The following is a 22,707-nucleotide window of genomic DNA, read 5'->3' on the forward strand; positions in this document are numbered from 1 at the left end:
TCACCTGCAATTTACCCTTGCCCCCTGAGAACCCAGTTTTGCCCAGGTGTTGCCTCCTCGGTTAGCCATTTCCTCCACTCTACCATATGTACTGGTGATATCCCTGAATGGAATGACTATGTAACTCTTCAGTTCATTCATCCCTAAAAAAATAAAATAAAAAAATCTTTGCATCCACCTACCTATCCAAAGATTTCACTTCTAGGGATCCTGGGAAGGAAGGCAAACCTAAAGAATGATGACATCTCCAGCAGCTAACAGCGTTTCAACAAGGCATCCCACAAAGGCAAAAAAATAGGGGCAAAATCCAGATAGGCATTTGCCTGAGACAGAACCAAGAAATAAGGACTGTTCCTTTTAAATAGGGACATTCAAATTAGTGTGTGAGATGCGTTCCTATTGGTTCACCATGTATCTTTGTAGTTTGGAGGAGGCATGTGGCAAATATGCTTCAGACACCTAGGGTGGCCATATCTCCTCCTTTACAGAGGATGCACCTCTGTTTGAAGGTCTCCTCTGTTTGGAGGACTGTCCAGACATATCCAGTTTAAGGATAAAGTACTCTAAGAAAGGTGAGTAGAGGCCTGGGAGTTGCCCATCAACAGTTAGCATCTGGACAGCAGACTGAGCAGGAACACAGCTTACCTGGTCACAGTCTTCCTCACGCTGGGTAAATGCATCGCATCCCTGTTTTTATTATCATTTCTACATTTGTACCTATACTTCTAAATTAGCGTATGCAAAATCCATGTGAACCTGTGTCCTCTTTTTTGGTGATGCAAAATGCATCACCAAAATCACATGGATTTTGACAATGTGCAAGTGGCCACCATATTTGCAGGTGGCCAAGGCTCCTGAGTCCTGACCATGCACAAACAGAAGCTTATCACACATGTTCTCCTGCTTTAATTTTCCTGTTTAATTTTCTAAAGGGAGAGATGCTGGCTGGATGGGTGAGTTCAATCCACCTAAAAGTTACAGGCATAATTCTCCAGGCTGGCATCAGGACACCCTCAAAATTCTTTTACCCCTTATGCCCAATATCAGGTCCCAAGTAGCCCACTCAGACTCACAGGTTGAGTTTTATGGTGGCGCTCACCATTCTAGAGTTTATGCATGTCTCAGAAGTGAAGCCATGTCTTCGGCTGCTTCTCTTCCTTTCTCTTTAAAAGAACTGTTCAAAACAATACTAGAAATGAAAAACATGCTGGCCAGTACTCAGACAATTCCTGTTTCACAAAAGAAAAAGAAAAGGAGCTAACGTTCAATGCAAACATTATGTGAAGTTCCCCGGGAGAGTTGGAACAGGAGCAGCTGAGGAGTTATAGCTTCCTTTGTTCTGTTAAAAGGGAAAAAGGAAATGCATCAGGAAGCCAGGCCGTGGAGCACAGGAAGTCTCTCTTGGCCTGATAAAAAGAACTGAGGCAAGGTGGCTTCGGATGCAGTTATAAGTCAATCAAGCTTGGAAGAAGTTGTAGCCAGAAGCAGTTGGAAGAATTTAAAGTTGTACAAAAGAGCCGCAAAGCTACAGTTTTGAACACACAGACACGTACTACTGTCCAAAGCACATTTATTGAGCAAGTTAAAGGCAGAACTCCATGCTACTCCAGCAAACACAGGTTCCCAAACCTGTGTTTGACTTATAACCCTCATGTAGGTGAGAGGGGAGAGACCTAGAGGGGCCGAAGGGTGCGCTTAGCCCTTCCCCTAGCTGCTCTTCATTGGGCACACCTCCCACCCAGGCCAATCTGCCCTTCCCTTACCACTGGGCACATTTCTGACCTCAGAGTTGAAGGCGGGTGTGTGTGGGAGAACAGGTGAAAACCTGATGATGGGGAGGAGAATCAGTGAGTGCAACATTCCCTTCTTTTTTGAGAGGGAAAGATTGTGTGAATTGAACCTATCTCCAAATAGAATACAGAGGTACACAGATGACCTTAAACACATGAGCCTCTTGTCTACCAGGCAGAATCCTTGGCTGATCAAATGCATGAATCAGCCTAGGGAGACGGAAGGAGGCATAGGCAATTTAGAGAGGAGGCTCATCTAGCTTCATCAAAGTAGCCGACCAAGGGTGTCCTGATCAATCAGCAGGTGAAGTTGCAAGTTGTCACCTGTTTCCTTGGCCTATGTCTGAATTGTTCTTACAGGCAATGGATGGCTCCGCAAGTGACTTTGCGTGTGCTGATTCATTGACTATACTGGTGACAAATGGAGGGACTCCTTTTTTCTCCTGAACTTGCCATAGGCTCTTGTATCTCTGCACCCTCCTTATTCTGCTGACCCATCTGCTATGTTGTTTGGTGCAAGGAGGCTCCCTTGCATCTCATTAGCTAAGCTTCAGCAGGTCCTCATATAGCTTGTTTCTTAAATGGGGTGGGTGGGTGGGTGGGGTGGAGTTACAGTGTTAACATTTATAGATTCCTGGGATTTCCTCCCAATTCACTTTTCCAAATGTAAGGTTGCAGATCTTGAGCCCGCGTCTTTCAAAAGTCCAAAGCATCAAGAGGCAGTCACGCTGCCCACCCTACTGCTCAATAAGTCCCTTTTCTCACTTTCCCCTCCTGCCTAACATTGTGCCCGACTGCAGGTGGAGGGTGGAAAGGATGGGCAAAGAGAGAGACATCAGCTTTTGCTGCTCTGACATTTTAAAACAGGAATATGGAACCTCTTTCAGCCTGAGGGCCAAAGACAATTTCAGAGAAACATTCCAGTGGTCGACAGGGCTGAAGGCAAGAGTGGGTGGGGCCAACATACCAAAAATGCCAGCATAGTTTAGCTTAAAGCTGACTTAGTTACTTCCAGTAACTCAGACTTAGGAGAGGCATGTCAACCTTTTAGAATGGGAACAAAACCGTGCAAAACCTGGGAACCTGAGAAATGATCAGTGGTCGGGTGCTAGGGCCCTCTGGAGAACAGGATTGGGAACCCAGGGAGGCCAGATTTGGCCTACAGGTCTGAGGTTCAACACCCCCATTTTAAAAGCACAGGTACAATCTCCAGCTCAGCAGAAAACTTCCCATATTTTTCCTATTTACTTAACTTACTGAGCTTTACCATAGCTTAAACTGGAAAAGAAAAAAGGAGAGGAGAATCAGCACACATATAAACCGGACCCCAGTGTACATTCAAAATGTACACTGAAGCATGAATACATAGTAATAATTTATTTATTTAATTAATTTACAATATTTATATACCGCTCCACATCAAAAGATTTTGGAGTAGTGAACAGCTAAGATAAAAGAATAAAACAAGTTCCAATAAGGCCAAATTTAATAAACCATGGCTGGTCACTCAAGGAAGGCCTCTTGAAATAACAATGTCTTCAGGAGGCACCAGAAGGAACACAACGTTGGCACCTGCCTGATCTCCAAAGGCAGGGAGTTCCACAGGAAGGGGGCCACCACACTGAAGGCTCTTTTCCTGGTGGGCTCCAACTGGGCCATGGATCCATGTGGAACCACCAGGAACATGCTTCATCCTTGATTGAATAATCAATCAAAAAGGCCTTAATTGGTTGTTGGATAAAGCCAACATTCCTCTAAAGTTCATATAACAACTTTAACCAAGAACTTCCAATATTCAGGACACTATTTTTTTTTAAGAAAAATGAATATAATGTTAATTTGATTATTTTAAGAAGTGTCCATATTCCACAAAGACACATTTCCAATGGTGGTAACTCTTCCCATGGCCAATTCTGGGGAATTAATAAATTTGAAGATGTCAATAAATAGAATGTCACCTCCGTTTCTGCTTTGGATCCAAAGAAGCACATTCATACTATAACCGGATGGACTGGCACTAGAATCTTCAGTGCTTGATAAACAGAATTCAGAACCCTAAGATGTCATATAGTTGTTCTTAAACTTTGGTGTACCAAGGGAGACACCAATAGGAAATCTCTATTTGGGAGTGTACATTGCTTCCATTCCTGACCCAAAAGACAGGGCTCACAATGTCTACGCAACATTCACTGCCAGCAATGTAAAAGCCTTTCTACTCAAGTTCCGCCTGCCCATAAATGCCCCTATACCGTTCTCCAACTTGGCCCCCTCCCTATAAATCCCATCATCCCTAACCATTGGCCGTACTGGTTGAGGCTCATGGGAGTTATAGGCCAAACATCTGGAAGGACCCAGGTTGGTGAAGGCTAAGCTACACTATCACTCAAGACAGGTACACTTGGTTTTTTTTAAAAAAGGCCATTACAACTAAAGGTCCAGCAGGTGGTGACCCCACACCTGCCCCCAGTAATCCAGAAGGAGCTGGTGACTCAGCTCCTCCTTTCTTTCTACCGTCCCTTTGCAATTACTAGTAACACTATGGTGCTGACTCTGATGGAAGATCCAAATCTGGAGCATTTTCGATGTCTGGTCCCATCATTTGGTCATATAGAACATCTTCACTATTTTCTATGAGGCTGATTTCTGTGGCTCCCCCAAGTCTTATAATACATCAGTGAGGTAGATCCAAGAATTACATATGCCAACCATTCTCCACTCCCCCTGCCCCAGCTTTGCACATTTAACCAATTTTCTGAAAGGCTTTTTAAAGAGGTATGGGAAAGTCCAGAAACAGCCCAGGAGAATCTATGAAACCATGAAAAGCAATTGACCATTTCTTGACTGCATTTCAACTTTTCCTTTGCAAATAAAATGTGATTTATGATGCCTTCCAAAACTAGTGATGGCAGAGGGGATATAGGCAGAGACTAAAATGTTCCAACCATGATAGGATAAGACAGCTTACAGGTATTAGAATACATCCTCCAGCAGGTATTTGCAATTTTATAATTTTACCACTATCAGGTTAGGAAAGACATCAACTGCCTTTGTATTCTGGTTCCCTTGGTATGTAAAGCTGTAATTCCCATTCTGTTTGCCAGGTTCTCTCCACTGGAACTGAATTGCTTGTGTGTTGCAAGAAAGTCAGCAAAGGGCTGGATCGTGCCTGATCTCGGAAGCTAAGCAGGGTCAGCCCTGGTTCGTACTTGGGTGGGAGACCGCCTGGGAATCAGGCTTCCTGCATTGAGCAGGGGGTTGGACCCAATGGTCTTGTAGGCCCCTTCCAGCCCTACGATTCTATGGATTAAGAAAGTGAAAGTCTCCTCTGAGTGCAGAGTACCCAGACACAGGAGGCTGCTCGAACTGTCTTATATGCTAATATCAAACTCATTCTGTGATTTCCCATCCTCATGTAGCCAACATGGCACCATCCATACACAAGAGGGAGGTATCAGCAATATCAGGGTTTGCAGAAGTACAAAAAAGCATCTGGGGGGAGGAAAAGCCTAAATGGGGTGGGTGGGAACCCAAAACAGCCCGATGAGGACTCGTCATGTTGGTGGCAGTGCTGGCTCCTGATTCAGAGGGCACTTGGGCAGGACACCTACCATGGGCTCCTCTTAGTGAGTCTACCTGCTCACCAGCATTGTCACCTGTTCCTCCTCCGCACTACTACTTGCTTGCCAGGCAGAGAGTCAATGAGCATGCAGGCACTGGTATCTACTGTTCCTCCTTCATGCAGCTGTTGTCTGGGCCAGAATGAGGAGCCGATGAACAAGCACCTTGCAATGGGGAAGAGGAGGAGAAACTCCGGGGGGCTCACATTAGTGGGCCCTTGATGGGGTGTGGGCTGTCGACAGGTGCCCAGCCCTGTCGGCCTTCGATGCTGGCCCTGCTCAGTGGCCACAGAACACTGAGTGTCTGTTGGATGCTGTGGACCAGGATGTGGGGAAATGGAATGGAGTATCCTGCAAAAGGGTAGTGCTGACTAGCAGATAGATAGACAGACAGACAGACAGATGAATGAATAGAATAATATGTGTGGTTCCTTATCATGTCAAAGGACTCCTTCAGGGAAGAGAGTTTGGCAACACAGTTTTCAGCCATCTGTCCTCTTTATCAGCTGGCAAACCACCTTCTTGCTTCCTCTTTGCCCTCTAACGCTAAGGCAAGTGCATCCAATATGGATTCCATTTTTGTTCTTAAAATGGATACAAGAGCATTGCCATCCCCTTGGAATCGAGGGGGTTATAAAAGCAAAGCATTAAACCTAAATATTTACTAAAAAAAAATGAAATCCACTACTTTGAAGGGAGGTTTGCATTATAAATGCAAAGGGATTAAACACGGTTTTTTTAATGTTACTCCTCAACCATCCTGCATGAATGGTACTCCCTGAAAAACCACATATGAATTAGGGCTTGGCCTACAACTTCTGACATCCCTCTCAAAGTGGCCTGCCAGCAAATCTAGTTGCCAACCAGTGGTGCAGATTCAAATTGTGTTTCTGCATTATAGGTCAGGATCATCATATCCTAGTTTCTCAGACATGTATTTTGTTTGGCTGTTGACATGGAAAAAAATGGGATGGGTAGAAGAGAGAGATCAAGCCAGACTTGTTTTGTCTGTAGAGTATAAATGTTGAATGCTTACAGATTTCTAACACTTAACTCGATGCTTCTTTGTTAACTCCCAAGGCAGGGTTCATATGTTGCTCAGCACAGCAAAGTCACACTCAGAAGACCTCACGATTTTAGTGATTTTGATTTAATGTTATGTACATTCTTCATCTTCTTTTTGTTGCCTTTATTTTGTTAACCTTATTTTGAAATCAAATAAAATTTCATGGCAAAAAAAGAGTAGACCTCATGAGCTGAAGTGCTGTCAATAATTTGCATAGTTTGATGATGTACAAATAGCAAGATGCGAGTTAATGTGCGCTGTGGATGCCAAGCAACCAACTGGCGGTCACCTCAGTACATATTCTAGGATATTCTTACCTTGGAATAATTAACTGCACAGGTGAGACACCTTTGGTCAACTGCTCCAATAAATAAAGCAGTGAAATGAGAAATCATGACCTTGGGGGGTGGAGGGAATCCAGCACACACACACACCAAATCTAATATTTCCATGTTTGGGTTCAGGTACTTTGGAACATAATTTCATCATGATTTTCAAGATAATCTCTTCATGAGGCCCAGAAACATTTTCCTTTTTGAAAAACAAAACACCTGGTGACTGGAATCCTTTAGGATCCTATGGCCACACAGCAGTGCAAAAGGTTTCACACTTACTTGGAAGCAAGTCCCATTAAAATCAATGAGATTTGCTGGTAAGTAAACTTCATTAGAGTCTGTCTGACAGGCAGGGCTGGCCCAAGACATTTTGCTGCCCGAGGCAAAGGATCAAGTCCCACATCTCCCATTCCACATACAGAAACCAACCAGAGCAATAGCTGAGTCTTCAACACTGGCCATGGAACAGTCTCTTCCATCACACCTGAAGACAGTAAGGTAGCTTAGGGGGTGCAGGGGAGGCTGTGTGGCACCCATAGCTCTGTCCTCCAATCCCTGACTGCTGCCCCCTACAGCATCTGCTGCCTGAGGTGGTTGCCTCATCACGCCTAATGGTAGGGCTAGCACTGCTGACAGGCAGTAGTTACCAAGCTGCTGCCTCAGTGTAAGCACCTTCCCTTTCAACAGCAATGGTACCTGTGAGGTACTTTGAGGATCAGATAGTTGCAGCACAATCCAAAAGCATATCTACTCACAAATATGTCTGAGTTCTCTAGTAAATGTGCATAATACTGCAGCCATGCAACCCAAAGCTGTTTGGAAGCAAGCCACAACCGAGCTGAAGGGGTGCTCATCCCAAGTAAGTGTGCATAGGATTTCATCTAGGGATTTGGGGGTAACTATTGGAATCCTAAACACACTTATTTAAAAATTACTTTGTTCCAGAACAACAGGACAGAGGTGTACACAGTCTTTCAAAATTCAGACTTCAGGGATTGCACACAGTCTGAGAATCATAGGCATCCCTTAAATGAATGTGTGGAAGTGATGCTTTTAATGCACAGTAGATTAACTCCATGTGAAAACTGCAATATCATGGACACTGTTCTTGACCAAAAACATATGCAAAGAAACAGCTTGAACCGAGGTATTTAACATGACCAAATGGATTTTTAAAACCTGTTTCTCCAAGAGCAGTACGATTTCAGTTGAAGACTTTGTGGGCCATGTTCAACAGCCAAGAGCAGATTCCTACTGTTAACAAGCAGTAAGCAACACTCCCTGCTGTGTTGAGACATTGACATAAACTCATCCATCAGTTCAGTTGTCCAGGTGTGTTGCACAATGTGCATGAATCTCCCATGCATGTGTGCTTCTCCCACTCATTTCCAGCATAAGGTGATGCCCTACAGATGTGGAGGAGCTTCTTGAGTGCATTGCAGACCTGAAAGCAAATCCCATTGACTCAAATGAGCTGCAAGACAATGTCCATGAACTGAAGGAACAACAACAAATCTGTATCAGGGTAACCCCATTTCTGGACTGTGAAAAACTAAAATCTGCCACCTGAAATAAGCATATGTTTGGCTTTCTATATTTATTCTAGCTGTGCTGGCTACAGAAAGATGGTTCAGGAAAAAACTGCCACTGAGATTAGAAATAGTGATTTTGATGTTGGGGTGGGTAAAAATAAATTTCACCTTTCCAAACTTGGTGTCAGAAGCTTTGGAACATGCTGCCATCACATGTTCGAAGTCCTCTCAGCACTCATTTTATTTTTAAAAGAACCTCTGGGAACTCAGATTTCTGCGGTTACTGTGATCCTCCTTCATTCTTCTTTTTTTTTTTAACTCTTAAAAGAGATTATACCAGAAGGTAAAATAAGCATCTTTGATCTTTTTGGTTGAATCGCTCATCACAGACAGCATTAGGCCTCCCCTGGTTCATTTTGTAGCAACTGGAGCACTGGCCAAGTTCTAGTGGACCATGCAGCACCTGCAGGGTTCTGTGATTCTTGAAAGGAATGCTGAACTAAATGGACTTTGGTCTGATTCCATCAGAAAGTACTGTCTGTGTTCATGCATGTGTGCATATTTACACTTAAAATCAAATATTCTCCCTTCATTTTCTCACCAAGAAGCGCTGAACTATCCCTGGGACTGGTGTGCTCATATTCATGCTGAGTATCTGGAAGAATCTATGTTTCCCGTAAAGAGAGAAGTTCAAGAAGGACTAGGAGCAACACACTAAGCTGCTTCATACCAAATCAGATTATTTGTCCATTGCCTGCTCTGATTGGTAGCAACTGCCCAGGATCTCAAGCAATGGATCCAAAGGAGTTGGGATTTCTAGCAGAAAGTGATCTTTTCCATCCGCTGCTACCTGGCCCTTTCAACTGGAGATACCAAGGACTGAACCTGGGACCTTCGGCAGGCAGTGCAGGGGCTCCACCATAGAACTATATAGCCCCTGACCCCCCATTTTTCTCATTGCCACTGATTTCCATTCGTCTGCAACCCCTCCCAGGAACTGTTACAACCCTGTTCAGGCAGCATCCCTCAGATGGCTGTTGCCTCACCGCAACAGAACTCCAGAGCATGACGACAGAAATAAGTCATAAGTGCAGAGGCTCAGATCTGAAGCCAGGGTGGTGGCAATGGTGATGAAAATTATAAAGGTCATATTAGCAATCTTATAAATAATAAAATTTATAACGACAACAACAACCAACAAGGAGTGTGTTTGAACCTCCTCTTATATGCTGCATAAATTGTATTTTTATTCTTTCATTAGATATTGAGCTCCTACTTAGGCTGTTTTACTGTAGATGATCCATAAACATATTGGATCATAGACTACAAATTATATTTAGTGAATTTCTTTGTTTCTTTACTGATCTTGATTTATTATTATGCATGTTCCAAATGTATGTTCAGTTAGTTGACTAAATGCTGGAGGTGCAGCACAGCTAATGTTTCTTTTAAGCACATGTTTTGGCAATGCCCAGTAGTTGCCCCTTTGGGGGAGTTGGTCATTATGTGTATAAATTTTGTATTGGAACATTCCTTAGTATTTACTGATGTACATGCTCTTCTAAATTATCAACCTGCTTCCTGGAAGTTTACACATGGTCAGCACAAATGGATTCTCTGTACCATTCTGACAGCTAAAAGACTGATATCACAACGCTGGAAGGATAAAACGCTCACTTCCTCTAATGCAATGGATTGAAAACCTTACAAAGCTTTCAACATTTGAAGGGGTGGTATATAGATGCCACCTGTGAAAGGATAGTTATTTGGATATTTGGTCTGCTTCTGTTGTTTATGTATAGCTCTTAGAAACCTGTATTTCCACACACAGAGAGAGAGATTTCATATGTATGCCTTGAAATCTATGTAGCCACATTTTCCTTTCTTTTCTTTTGTTGAAATTTTACAATAAAAAATAAGTTAAACCAATTATTATGTTCTCTTTTTTGTTGCCTTTATTTTGTTAACTTTATTTTGAAATGCAATACAATTTAATAAGCAGTGTGTTTGAACAGCCCCATTGACCCCATCTATATGGTGCCACACAAGTGACCAAGCACTAGCACACCCTTCCAGGTGAACGGGTTCCATCTCACCAAAAGGGGCTTAAGGAAGCTGTCTTATAACAACTTAGGGCACAATCCTATGTGTGTTTAGATAGAAAAAACTCCTGTACTAGTATGGCTGGCTGGAGGGAAGCTGGGAGTTGTAGGGTTTATTTTCTGTTTCAACAGGCATAGGATTCCACCCTTAGATCAGTTGTCCATCTAGCCTACTATTGTCTATTCTGACTGGCTTTCCAGCGTCTCAGGCAGAGAAAGTCATCTTTACCATCACCTGCTACCCACTCCTTTTAACTGGTAATACCAAGGACGGGTATGCAGATCATGTGTCCTGCCATTGAGCTGCAGCCCCTAAAAGTGCAAATGGGGCCATTTAGCATGAACTAGTTATGCCTTGACTGTTATGAGATCCTGAGTATGCATATGCACATCATGGGGATTCCACGAACATTCAAAAAGTAGACCACACAAAACTGACACCAGCCCACTCCCGTTCTAGACAGGGATGTACGGATCTTATTAAATCTGTTCCATCTGTGTTTCACAAATTGTCAGGTGTCTTTCATTCCATCATCCGCTCATTGACAGATTCAGATTTTTTTTAGGATTTCATTCCTGTTTACAAATGTGTACTTATGCAGATGTGCACTTGTGCAAATCCCCACCAAAAGTAAACACGCGCGCACGCACACGTGCACACAATCCGCAGCTTTCAGTGACTCAGAAAACATCATCTCAGTGAGGAATCCACAGGCTGGATGCATAAAAATCTGAACTCATTTGAATCCTTTGCAGATTTCTCTGACATCCCTAGTCCTAGATGACATGTCAATAAACAGAGAATTCATATCGGTTATATATTTGGATGCAAGAAATAGGCACAGACCTGCGGTATGCAAAGCTCTGAACTTGGACAAATATACATGCAGAAGACATGTGGGTAGCTGCTCTTTCCCTTTCAGGCTATGCCTGTCCTTTAAATGATCGTTCCTCCTCCATCCGTTACATTGTGGCAAACCAAATCTGCACAGAAGAGGAGTCCCAGCTGCACAAAAATGCCGGTTACCGTTAGGACTTTGCCAGGTGCATCAATAGTAGCCTTCTCTTTTACAGGGGATGGTAGTTTAACTCATATTCTCTTGGCCATCTCCTGATGCTTTTAAATCAGGCAATGCGAAAGCTGTTCTATTTTGCTTGGAAGGCTTTTCACCTTGGCATCCTGTGGCTTGACCTATTGACAAATGAACCTGCTGGATTTGCTAATTTATCTATGTTATTTTGTAGTCCTAGATTCTTCCTAAAGAAGAAGTATGAAAATCATTCTATGGATTGGATAAGGGTGTGTACGTGATAATTTACAAATAACGGCTGCATGTCCTGAAGGGCCTAGTAATAAGTTACAAGACTAACACTGACAGGAGCTGGATACTTGACTGGGCTCAAGCATTCATACAGCATCTTATACCATGATGGCCCACACCTCTGCAAGCCTGTGTTTGTCTGTCTTCTCCTGCTGAACTGCTTTCCTAGGAGGTTGGAGAAAGTAATAGAATAGACCTTGTTCAGGGAACCTGAAACCTTTCACCCAAGAGCCTGTCCCCAACCCACAATGCCTCTTCCTGCTAGAAAATACGTAAACAGTATCAGTGCTTTCATGACATCAGCAGCCATTACTCCTCCTCATATGTAGCACAAGCATGATAAACACATTTAAGAATATAGAAGAACCCTGCTGGCTCAGAACAAGGCTCCATCTAGTCCAGCGTTCTATTCATACAGTGGCCAACCAGCTGCTCACAGGAAACCCACAAGCAGGACGGGAATACAACAGCAGCCTCCCACCCATGTTCCCCAGCAACTCGTGAAAGTAGGCATACTACCTCTGATACTGGAGGTCGCATATAGCCATCAGAACTAGTAACCATTGATAGCCTTCTGCTCCATGAATTTGTGCAATCCCCTTTCAAAGCCATCCAGATTGGTGGCTAACATCTTGTACAAGTGAATTCCATAAACTATGTGCTGTGTGAAGAAGTACTTCCTTTTGTCTGTCCTGAATCAGGACAACTTCCTGGGATGACCTCAGGTTCTAGTATTATGAGAGAGGGAGGAAAATGTCTCCCTACCCACTTTCTCCACGCCATGCATGATTTTATATACCTCTATCATGTCTCTCCTTACTTGCCTGTTTTCTAAGCTAAACAGTTGCAAACATGGCATATAATGCAAGGACCTGGGATTAGTTGTGGCTCCCTGTTGGGGAGACACAACGAGGTGGTTATTTTTGTTGTTCATGCCCATCCTGGATGGGGGATTTTGTTGTTCTTTAGATGGATACTATTGTAAATTTGTGTTATCTTACTGGATTCATTATTGTATTTGGTGTTGTTTGTTTTTGCTTTTATTTTTTCTTTGTAAATCACTCAGGACTCCTTCTGGTTGTGTGAAATTATTCACTAAAAACTATTCAATTTTTTTTTATTCACTAAAAATTATTCAATAAAACTAGCTAACTCAAGGGAAAACCCAGGTGTTTGTTTGTTGATTGGTTTGTTACTGCATAAGATGTGAACCAGCATGGCTTAAGTCAGGGGTGGGAACTTGTCGCCATCTATATGTTTTGGCCTACAACTCCCATCAGCCCTAACCAGCATAGCCAATCACTGATGGGAGTTGTAGGTCAAAACATCTGGAGGGCCACGAGTTGCCCACCCCTGGCTTAAGGGAGTAGTATTCCCATGTTACGCAAGGGCTTATTTTCTCATTACCTGTAGGTTGCTGTCAAAACCCCTCCCACTTGTTTGGCTGGCAATTCATATGGTGCAACACTGAAATGCCCATTGTGTGTTTGGATCTAAATACATACTACTTTTATCTCTAGAGGCAGATAATGCTAGCATTCAAATGCCGCATCCATTTAGAGAGATACACACAGTGAAGGCCTCTAAACTCTCTTTCTCTCCAGCATGGAGAATGACTTTTCTTCAGCAACCAGACTCAGGCATTCACTGTAAGTCATCCCTTACACACAGGAGTTCCACTACCAGTAAACTACTGCCAGTGCCTACTCCACAATGATCCACTTTTGGCTAGGCCACATCAAAACGTAAGACTTGGACTCCTCTTAATTGCCCTCTCCACATTTCTATGTGGGAGAGTACATACAGGGCTAGATGCTCTCCCATATTTCAGATCACATGTGATTATTCCTTAGAAATTCGTTATGGAGATGTATGGAGACAAATGCTTTTAATACACGCTGCTTTTCAGCAGGTTAAACTGGGACTATAACCCCCAAAGGCAAACCAACCATGATCTGAACCTTCCCTTGCTCAAGTTATTCTCTTTTAAACTCTAAAAAGGAGCTACAAAATGGCACTCTTGCTGTGTGTGAGCATGTGCATGCACAGATTGCAGTGAAGAGATGGACATTCATTGCCCTCCTCTTGCAAGTTGTGATGGCTAGGACGTTCCATCACTCTGCTCCTGTTAGCAGAGCTAGATAATCGCTTGAGACTGGGAGGCCGCTTCCTTGAATCCAACATGCATGGGAGCTATTTGCCAGCATTCAGTGGTGCTGTTCATGTACCCCAAAGTAAGCACTCTCTCCTTTATAACTATTTCATATGCTGGCATGGGGGGACGGGGTGGGGGGAAGCTTCCAAAGTTGACCATGTGAGCCCTGACTTGAAGCCGAGTTAGAGCTGGGTATAAATGGCCTCTTGAAATTCTCCACCCTATTCCTAGGCAGAGAAATTGCAGGGGGTGGGGGGAAGGAGAGAGAGACCAAGGCTGAATCTACACATAGCAGTTATACCATTATCATACCACAGCAATAACTATTCATTCATGCCCAATGGTGTTGTGTGCACCAATAGCTATCACTACAGTATGATAACAGTAAAACTGCTATGTGTAGATTGGGCCCATTTCTCTACATTTCTCCATAGGAAAGAGAAATTCTCCAACAGTTTCTCAGGGATGGGAAGCACAGCTTCTCTCTCCCTCTCTCCCCCTCCCTGCCCAGTTGATTTATTTCATTTCTGTTGCTGTAAGTGACTACAGCAGCAACTGTGTTGGCAGCCTGGCAACCATTTTGCATCCTCCACAGAACCTTGGACCTAGCGTCATTCCAGGGCAGTGGTGGTGGGGTGGGGGTGGGGGTGGGGAAATGTGGCTGCAACAAAAAATGGTGGAGAATATTCAAAGAAAATTCTCCAAAATGGGCTCCTTTTTCTATGAGGGTGAGAAAAAGAAAAATCTCAGGCATTTTCTCAGGAAAAAGTTTTCTGAGAAATTTCAGCTCAGCTTCATGGGAAAAAAGAATTTAAGTACATCAGTGGCAGATACTTAGACAAGTTCATTCCTGTGCCTTACTACTTATTTCCTACCATCAATGGTAACAGGATTACGTCAGTCTGTGTACAAGTGACTCCCTCTTCGGAGCCTGGTATGTTCACACCAGTCTGTCAGTGAGATGATAGAAGCCTTCTCCAACCTACTCATCTCCAGATACATTGGACTATACCTCCCATCATTCCAAGCCAACATGGGCAATGATGGGAGTTGTAGTCTGACACATCTAGAGGGCAGACTGGGCTTTCCCACTTCAGATTGCAAATGGGGAATCACATTTTTGGATGATCTCCTAGGTATTAAAAAAGAAAATACCTAGGGCAACAAGGAACTGGCTGAACTAGAACCTGTCTCCCGGATGTGTGTTTTTTTGTTTTTACTTTCTGGGAGGGTTTTCTTCACATGGCGGAGCATTAAAAATTATTATTATTTTATTATTATTTATTACATTTCTATACCGCCCAATAGCCAAAGCTCTTTGGGTGGTTTACAAAGACTGAAAACATTAAAAATACAGTATACAGAGATTAAAAGCCATTTACATAAAAAAAAAAAAACATGAACAGACAATATACACAAGAGAACATATATGTAAAACAACTTCAAACAAACAATCTCAAACAAGCAACCATAACCATAAGATGATCCAGGATCGATTAAAACTTATCATATGCTGCCAAATGCCTGGGAGAAGAGGAAGGTCTTAACCTGGCACCAAAAAGATAACAATATTGTGCCAGGTGAGCTTCATCAGGGAGATGATTCCACAATTGGGGGACCACCACCGAGAAGGCCCTCTCCCTTGTCACCATCTTCCGAGTTTCCCTCGGAGTAGGCAGCTGGAGGAGGGCCTTAGATGTTGAGCATAGTGTATGGGTAGGTTCGTGTCAGGTACTCCATCAGGTATTGCAGTCCCAAGCCGTGTAAGGCTTTATAGGTTAAAACCAGCACCTTGAATTGGGCTCAGAAACAACATGGCATCTTCAACCTGTAACCTCAAGTGGTACAGTTTCAGGATCAGTGGTGTAGTGGAGCCAGGGCTCACAGCGATATAGCCCACTTTTTCTTTTCTTTATTAGCAGGGATGCTGATATCACCTGCCACCCCCTACTCAGAATTCCCCGTTACCTCTGAGCCTAGGTGCAATTCTGGAGAGTAAATGAATTTCCCCAGCAACAATATATTTTGTTCCTTGTAATACAAACTATTTTGGGGTGTCTTGGTCCTGAATGGTAATTAAGACCACTTCGCTTTACAAAAAGACCAGCTCCTGATGGAGATCAGAGTGGTAGAAGAACTGGTTTGTTGATATGGATATGCCTGAATCTTTGGACTCCCCTTGAGGCTTTGGGAACTGTCATGAATGAATGCCTGCATCACTGCTCGGGATGCTGCTGCAGGGGTGGATCAGGCCTTTTGGAGAAGAGAGTGAGAGAACTGGAAGCCCTGTACTTAAGTAACACCCAACCTACCGCGCACCACTATTGTTACCGGATCAGCCTTTCCCACCCTTTAATCAGGAGTCCAAAGGGGAAACTGGGAGTACAGAGGGCGGTGGTAAGAGACCAGGAAAGGCAGCATAGGGAAACTGGGCCGCTGTCCAGGAGATGGTGGTTAGGAGACAGAATAAGCTGCAGCCTTCTCAGCAGCGACGTGCGTGCCAGACCCTCCTCCTCACGGCGCGCCTTCCTCACCCTTCGCTGCCTCCCTTCCCTTCAGGGTGGAACGCTGCACTTGTTACCAGCAACGTCAAATCTGGCCGCGGTCTGAGTTCTCTCGGGCCCATCAACAGAAGTTTAGATTCCGCACAGATCACTTGCGGGTTGGGCAAGGGGTGTGGGGGAAGGAGAGGAAAGGAAGCTGCTGACACCCCGCCCATGCCATGAAGCTTTCCCCCTCTCCTCCCAATGCCCCGAAACCAACACACCCACCGCGTCCAGTCCGGCTTCACGTCGCCTGGTCCATTTCATAGTTGCAGTGCTGCCGCAAAGCGAAACAGCAGCAGGCGCCCAACTCGGGACTGTCTGTCATCATCACTTTACGAAGAGAACGAAGAAGAACCCAAATGCAGCGGAGGGAGGGAGAGCGCACCAGACTCGCAAACTTTCGCACGCGGCCCAGATCCAGCACGCGCGCCTCGCACACACCGCGCGGCCTAACCCATCGGGGGCGGGGCGGGGCGGGGCGGGGAAGCCTCTCTTCACTGAATCACACCCCCTCGCAAATAAGCCAAGCCTGTAAAGCGCCCAGTACCAGGGGCTGCGGGACATGTTCAGAAACCACCTTGCATGTTTCCGTGGGCGGCTCCCGGGAGCCTGATAATCGAATGGTCACGATTATAAATCGAACGTGTCAGGAGGATGCAACAAAATGAGAGGACTCCCGTGTAAGTTGGTGAGGTTTCTCCCGTCCCAAGGGAAACCAAGCGGACCTGTATCTTAACGCTCCTCAAAATCCGATGGCCCCCTCCCCTTCTCTGGAAAAAAAACACAAAAAAACAGAATGCAAGAAATACACGTCGCCCCTTTTAAGCTGCAATCCTATACACCCACTTACCTGGGAGTAAGTCCCACTGAACTCAACGGGGCTTACTTCAAAGCAGATGTCTACAGGATTGTGCTGTGCATTGCTAGCAGGCGAACTCAAGGCAGGAAATCCTGATCTACCGACAGCACTTCGAACGAAAAGCTCTTCATATATATACAATTTCCTGAAAGACGGGAGCCCAAATTGCAAACCACAGCGCGCCCCCCCCCCCAGCACAATTGCAAAACAAACAAACAAGAACTATGCGGGCGTTTGAACCACAGTTCGTTTCACAAGCCCAAATTCTGCAAAAAGCTCAGGACTCCCACAGAGAAGTTTCTTCTGAGCCAAATCTCCTCCGTCTCATGCTTTCGCCCTTCCCCCAGTCCAGATCTGCCCGCTACAGAGCGGGCGGGGAGGGGGAAGAGGAGGAGGAGGAGGAGAGACGCACCGGGAGAACCCCAAAGATCCCCACAGATGCCGCGAATCCAAATTCCAAAGCCGATGGGGAGGCTGCATCAGGCTAGGCGAAGCGGAGTGCAATGTGCCGGAGAGACGCAGGGTTGCGCTCTGCCGCACCGACTGCGCCCTTTGCAAAATGAAATTCGGGCTTTTCAGGGTTGTTGTTGTTTCTTTCTAGCGGCGGCACCGCAAGCCAAGTCAAGAAGGAGAAGAAAAGAGATCGAGGACAGGGCGGGAAGCAGAAGAAAGACCTCTCCTCTTCAACTGAGTTAACCCTCTACTGAGAGGTCCAAAATTGCAACATCCCCAGACAACAGCAACAAACATCCCCCCCCCCCCCGCGCGCGCGCAAAACCCGGCGTCCTACGCGTCTCTGCCACTAAACCCATCTCCTGTTCCCCGCCAGGCTCCATCATCACAGCCATCGCCGCCTCTTACCTTAATCGGGGTCCCGTCCATTGAGAAGGTTTGCCAGGCGAGCGTCCCAATAGTCCACACATTGACCCGGTTTAGCTTTGCGCCCGAAGTAGCCCCTCCGAGTCCCGAATCGGTTTTCCCCTGGTCCAGCGCTGTGTAGCTCCTTTCTCCCTCCCCACCCTTCTCTCGCTCGCGAAACTCGCCCGCCACTCGCTGTCTGACGTTTTGATTCTTCTCGCGGCAAAACGAAAGAGCGACAGTTAACCGGATGAAACTTTTTTTCCTTGCTAATTTTGGGAAGTGAAGTCACTTGAGGAGGAAACTCTTGTCTGCCGACAACTGGTCCTGCCTTCTTGATCAAAATGTAACGATATGTATATATGCATGCAAACAGGATCTTTGCTCCCGTGAGATAAGAAACTGACAAATCGCGTTTTGGGGGGTTGCCAGATCTGGGCTTTGTTGCTCCCGTATAAACTTACTGGTGGCCAGTTAGGAAACAGGCATTACTAATTCTCAGCTGTGTAGCATCTTAAAACAAATCAAACCAACCGTTGTTCAACGTGGATTTTGCAAATCTCGAGATACACACACATATATGGTCGGGCCAAAGGTACCATATAACGCGATGCTAGGCACCTTTACTCGGAAGTAAGCACCGCAGGATTCAGTAGGACTTACTCCCTGGTATAAATCTACGGTAGGATACCAGCCTGAGTATCGCGATTTCCGTTTCTCTTCCCATACATTTTTACACATTATTATGAATGCTTTTTTTGAGGGGAAGGGGAGACATACATAGATATATTTCAATCCAGCTTTCCGTATTTGAAAAAATAAAGGTCAACTATGTAAAGATTCTCGTTTGGATAGAAGGCCACTCCTCCACATTGTCAATAGCCACACAAGAATTTTAATGGGCAGTTTGAAGTTTGTTTTTTCTATCCCCCCCGCCCCCCCCAACTGGGAATTTGAAGACTTATTGCAGAAAAAGAGCCACGAAGCTAAGGAAAGGGACGAGGCAGTTATAGACCCGTGTGTGTGTCTGTGTGTAAAATGCTTTCTTCAGGTCACTTGTATTTTTGTTGGCTTTTCTTCTACAAAAGAAGAGAGTTTTCTGGTTTTCTGTAGTACCGATTTTGAAAACTCAGTCCATAATTCTTATAACACCTGCTGTGTGCGTGCGTGTGGCTGCAATCTGTATTGTGTTTTCATATTTTACAACATTTGCACTAGTGTATGGTACCTATATATATAAATTTACCCTTTCTTTTTAAGACAGAAGTAAAACAACCTATTTAGAAAATATAGCGATCAGTACTAGTGTGTTTTAACATTTTGCAGGGCAAGGATCTTCTAAAACAATTTAAAAACTATTTAAATGTTCTGTTTTTACCGGCCACTCTACACACGTTCACCTGGAAATAAATCCCACTGAAGTCAATGGGGCTTACTTTTGAGTAGATATGTATAGGATCGCACTATCAGAAATGCATTAATCCTTCAGTAGTCAAGGGCTACTGCAACGTGATCCTAAGGATGTTTACTCGGAAGTAAGTGGTCCCGAGTTCTATGGGTCTTACTCCAAAATGTGCACAGGACTGCACCCTTAAAATAAGAGGGACTCATCCAGTTCATTGAGCTTTTGACCTGGGATAGCTTTGGAACGGATTCACATCACTGCCAGGCAATCCATGTAAAGACATTAAAATGTTTTCTTTTTCTTTTTGAAAGGACTTCCTGAAATTCCAGTCTGCTTGTGCTTGGTGGGATAGTTATTATGAAATGAACTCCAAATCGCTGGTTCTTAGGACAAGACGCGAGTGATAAACTAGACTTATAGATGCCCATTTGCCTGACTTGCTTATGTAAAGATGACTCGTGTATCCCGCCTTAGCTCTAAGACGCAGGATGGGCAATGCGCTGAAGAATAAAGGCAAAAGATACACAATATAAACCGTTACAGAAAGGCACTCAGCCCAATCCTCTGCCTGTTTACTCGGAAGTAAGTCAAAGTGATTGTCTAGGATGCAGGTTCGATACCTTTAGGCTTCTTAAATCCTAGTGGGATTTGCAGCCGGGTCCTATACATGTCTACTCGGAAGTAAATCCCATTGTGTCGAATGGGATTTATTATTCCTAGAAAATACCCGCTTTTGTTTAGATCAGCCTCCTACCAGCAAACGCCATCCGGCTTCAACAAACTGATTCTAAATATCTACCCCCCCCCCCTTCTTTCTTTCTTTAATTCAGAAGTTCCCAAGTCGGTAAAAGTCCGTTTATTTCTGACTGATGGATGTCGCGAATATTCCCCACAGAATCTTTAAGTAGACCTCTTCGTCTGGCAGAGCGAAGCAAAAAGAGAGATTTATTTCTTTATGGGGTTGTGATTCCCCTCCCCTCACTTAAAAATAAAAATAAATTAAGATCTGCACAAACTTCCCAACCATTCAAACATATATACTCAGCAAACAAACAAAAAACCACAAGCAACTATCCGCGCCGCGCCAACATGCAACTGTTCAACTATTGTGCGATGAAAGGTGCGCGGGGGGGGGGGGGGCAGCCTCCAAGGAAATCCAGCTGAAAATAGAAACTCGAAAAGGATCTGACACCCCCCCCCCCTCCGCGCGTTCTTTTTCAGCATCTCTCCCTTCACCCCCGGGAGATGGTTACCTTATACAACGTCCAGGCTTTTCTCCCCCTTCCTTTACTGCGTGTTTTTTTTTTTTTAATCCAACCGGGGGGTGAGGTGGGGTGTGCCCCAAATCGACACCCGGGATTCCCTCGCACCTCCCCTCCGCTTCCAAAATATGATCTTTGTTTAGGATTCAGCTGCAGCGGAGGAGAGATGGCCTCGCCAGTGAGATGCTAGATTTCCTCCAGAGGAGGGTTAGGGGTGGTGGTGGAGGCGGCGGCGGCGGCGGCGGCGGCAGGAGAGGAGCTTGCGAAGCCGCCCTCGTCCCTCCCCTCTGCCCCCGCCTCTCCAAAATTAGCCCTCATCAATTCAGCTGCAATTCCCCAGTCCTGCTCCTTTCCCAGTTCAGATGGAGCAGACACTGGACGAAACGTGACTAGACCTAGAGTCACTTCCAGCCATTGAGCCTGTCTAGGGCAGGGTAGGGTGGGGTAGGGTAGGGGGGGGGGGTGTAAGATTGAGGACAGGCCCAACTTCCCTCCTCCACCCCGCTGCCGCCGCCGCCGCTCCAAGTCTTGTCAACTTTTTCAATCCGAGCGTGGGTGTGCAGCGGTGTCCCGGGAGATCAGCACACATCTGGATGCTGCTAGCGGGGTCAGGTCCCCTTCTGCCTGGGGCCACTGGAGTTGGCATTCAATTAAAAGAAATCGGACTTAACCCTTCACTTGCCTCCTTTTCTTTAACCTACTCCCCCCCCCGCCCCTTCCCACGCCGCCCTCGTCCTGTACTACCCCCACATAACAAACGGGAACACCTCCCCTCCACCCCTAGATCCCAAAGGCGCGCGGGGGGGGGGGGTTATTAAAGAAAAAGGAAGACATGAATCTTCTAACCCAGATGTCTCTCTGTCAACATTTGCGGCCAGATTCTCTGCATTGTGTTTACGCAGGAGTGACATCGGATTCGGTGGAGTTTACTCCCGAGTAGGTAGATTGAAGCCGTCCCCTTCTAAACGGCATCAGTGGGCAGTGTTTAACCAGATCCCAACAACAAACAAACAAACAACAACAGCAACAAGTGAGAATAAGCAAGCCAGCATGGTCACTTGGGGAGGGGGGGGGGACTAAAGAAGTGAACCTCGACCTCTTAGTGACCTAAAGGGTGAAGCTGGTTGATCGCCATTAAAACCCACCAGCAAATTCCAAGATCTGAATTTGACAAAGTGGATGCAAAGAATCGGGACGACAGGGAGGGTAGAAAGGGGGTGAAGAGGAAGATCTGAAATTGACAAGATGTTGAGAACCTTAACACAAAAATAAGGACCACCTCTAGAAAGACAGAAAGAAAGAAAGAAAGAAAGATCATTTTAGCTCCCAGTTCTAATAAACTGAGAGACTTATAACAACCACTGTCACGCCAACTTTCAAAGTTTTACTTCATGGGTTTCTCCACATTTTATTTTAGAAACAGAAATCTGAACCAATTTCCTTTCGAAGTTAAGTCCTAATAAAACATGGGTGTGGACAAGAGGACCCTTGAGAAGAGATTAGACTTCACCCCCCCCCCTTTCCTCCCCAAACCGAATTGGGGATGACTTTAGTAAGTCAAGAAATGTGGAACGCAGAAGCTCTCTTGCACACTGCAAGAATTTTCCATCTCCCCATAAAAGAAAATATGTCTATATTACTCTGGTAAAACGGGAGAGAGGGAAAGCAGCATCCAGTATGTCCGGGTCTTTTAATGTATTGGATTTGTCCCTTACACACACTATGTCTTTTCTTCACCCCGCCTGCTCGCTGCGTTTGATCTAAACTGAAGTCAGTTTCACTCGCTCACCCTCAGGGGAAAAAAAAGGAGATAAAACTAATCAGGGAGACTGTAATATATTCGCAGAACAAAGCCACT

At 45.0% G+C, this 22,707-nt stretch overlaps 1 protein-coding gene across 9 annotated transcripts in view; it reads right to left on the minus strand.

The window, feature by feature from the left end:
* FLI1 (Fli-1 proto-oncogene, ETS transcription factor) overlaps positions 1-22,707 on the minus strand; it is a 198,089-nt gene that overhangs the window by 123,552 nt on the left and 51,830 nt on the right. The window contains exon 1 of one of the 9 annotated variants that reach the window (XM_084803700.1): positions 20,841-21,280. The exons of 4 other annotated variants lie outside the window; for them this stretch is intronic. Coding sequence is in view for 2 of the 5 variants with exons in the window: in XM_084803697.1 (XP_084659823.1) it covers positions 18,186-18,206 (21 nt within the window). In the remaining 3 variants the exon portion in view is untranslated. 4 more of the 9 variants (XM_084803697.1, XM_084803702.1, XM_084803698.1 and 1 more) reach the window with 4 other exon arrangements.

Source organism: Heloderma suspectum, chromosome 6 (assembly GCF_057233095.1).
Source record: "Heloderma suspectum isolate Gila_16-S chromosome 6, 16-S_ref, whole genome shotgun sequence".
NCBI classification, from domain to species: domain Eukaryota; kingdom Metazoa; phylum Chordata; class Lepidosauria; order Squamata; family Helodermatidae; genus Heloderma; species Heloderma suspectum.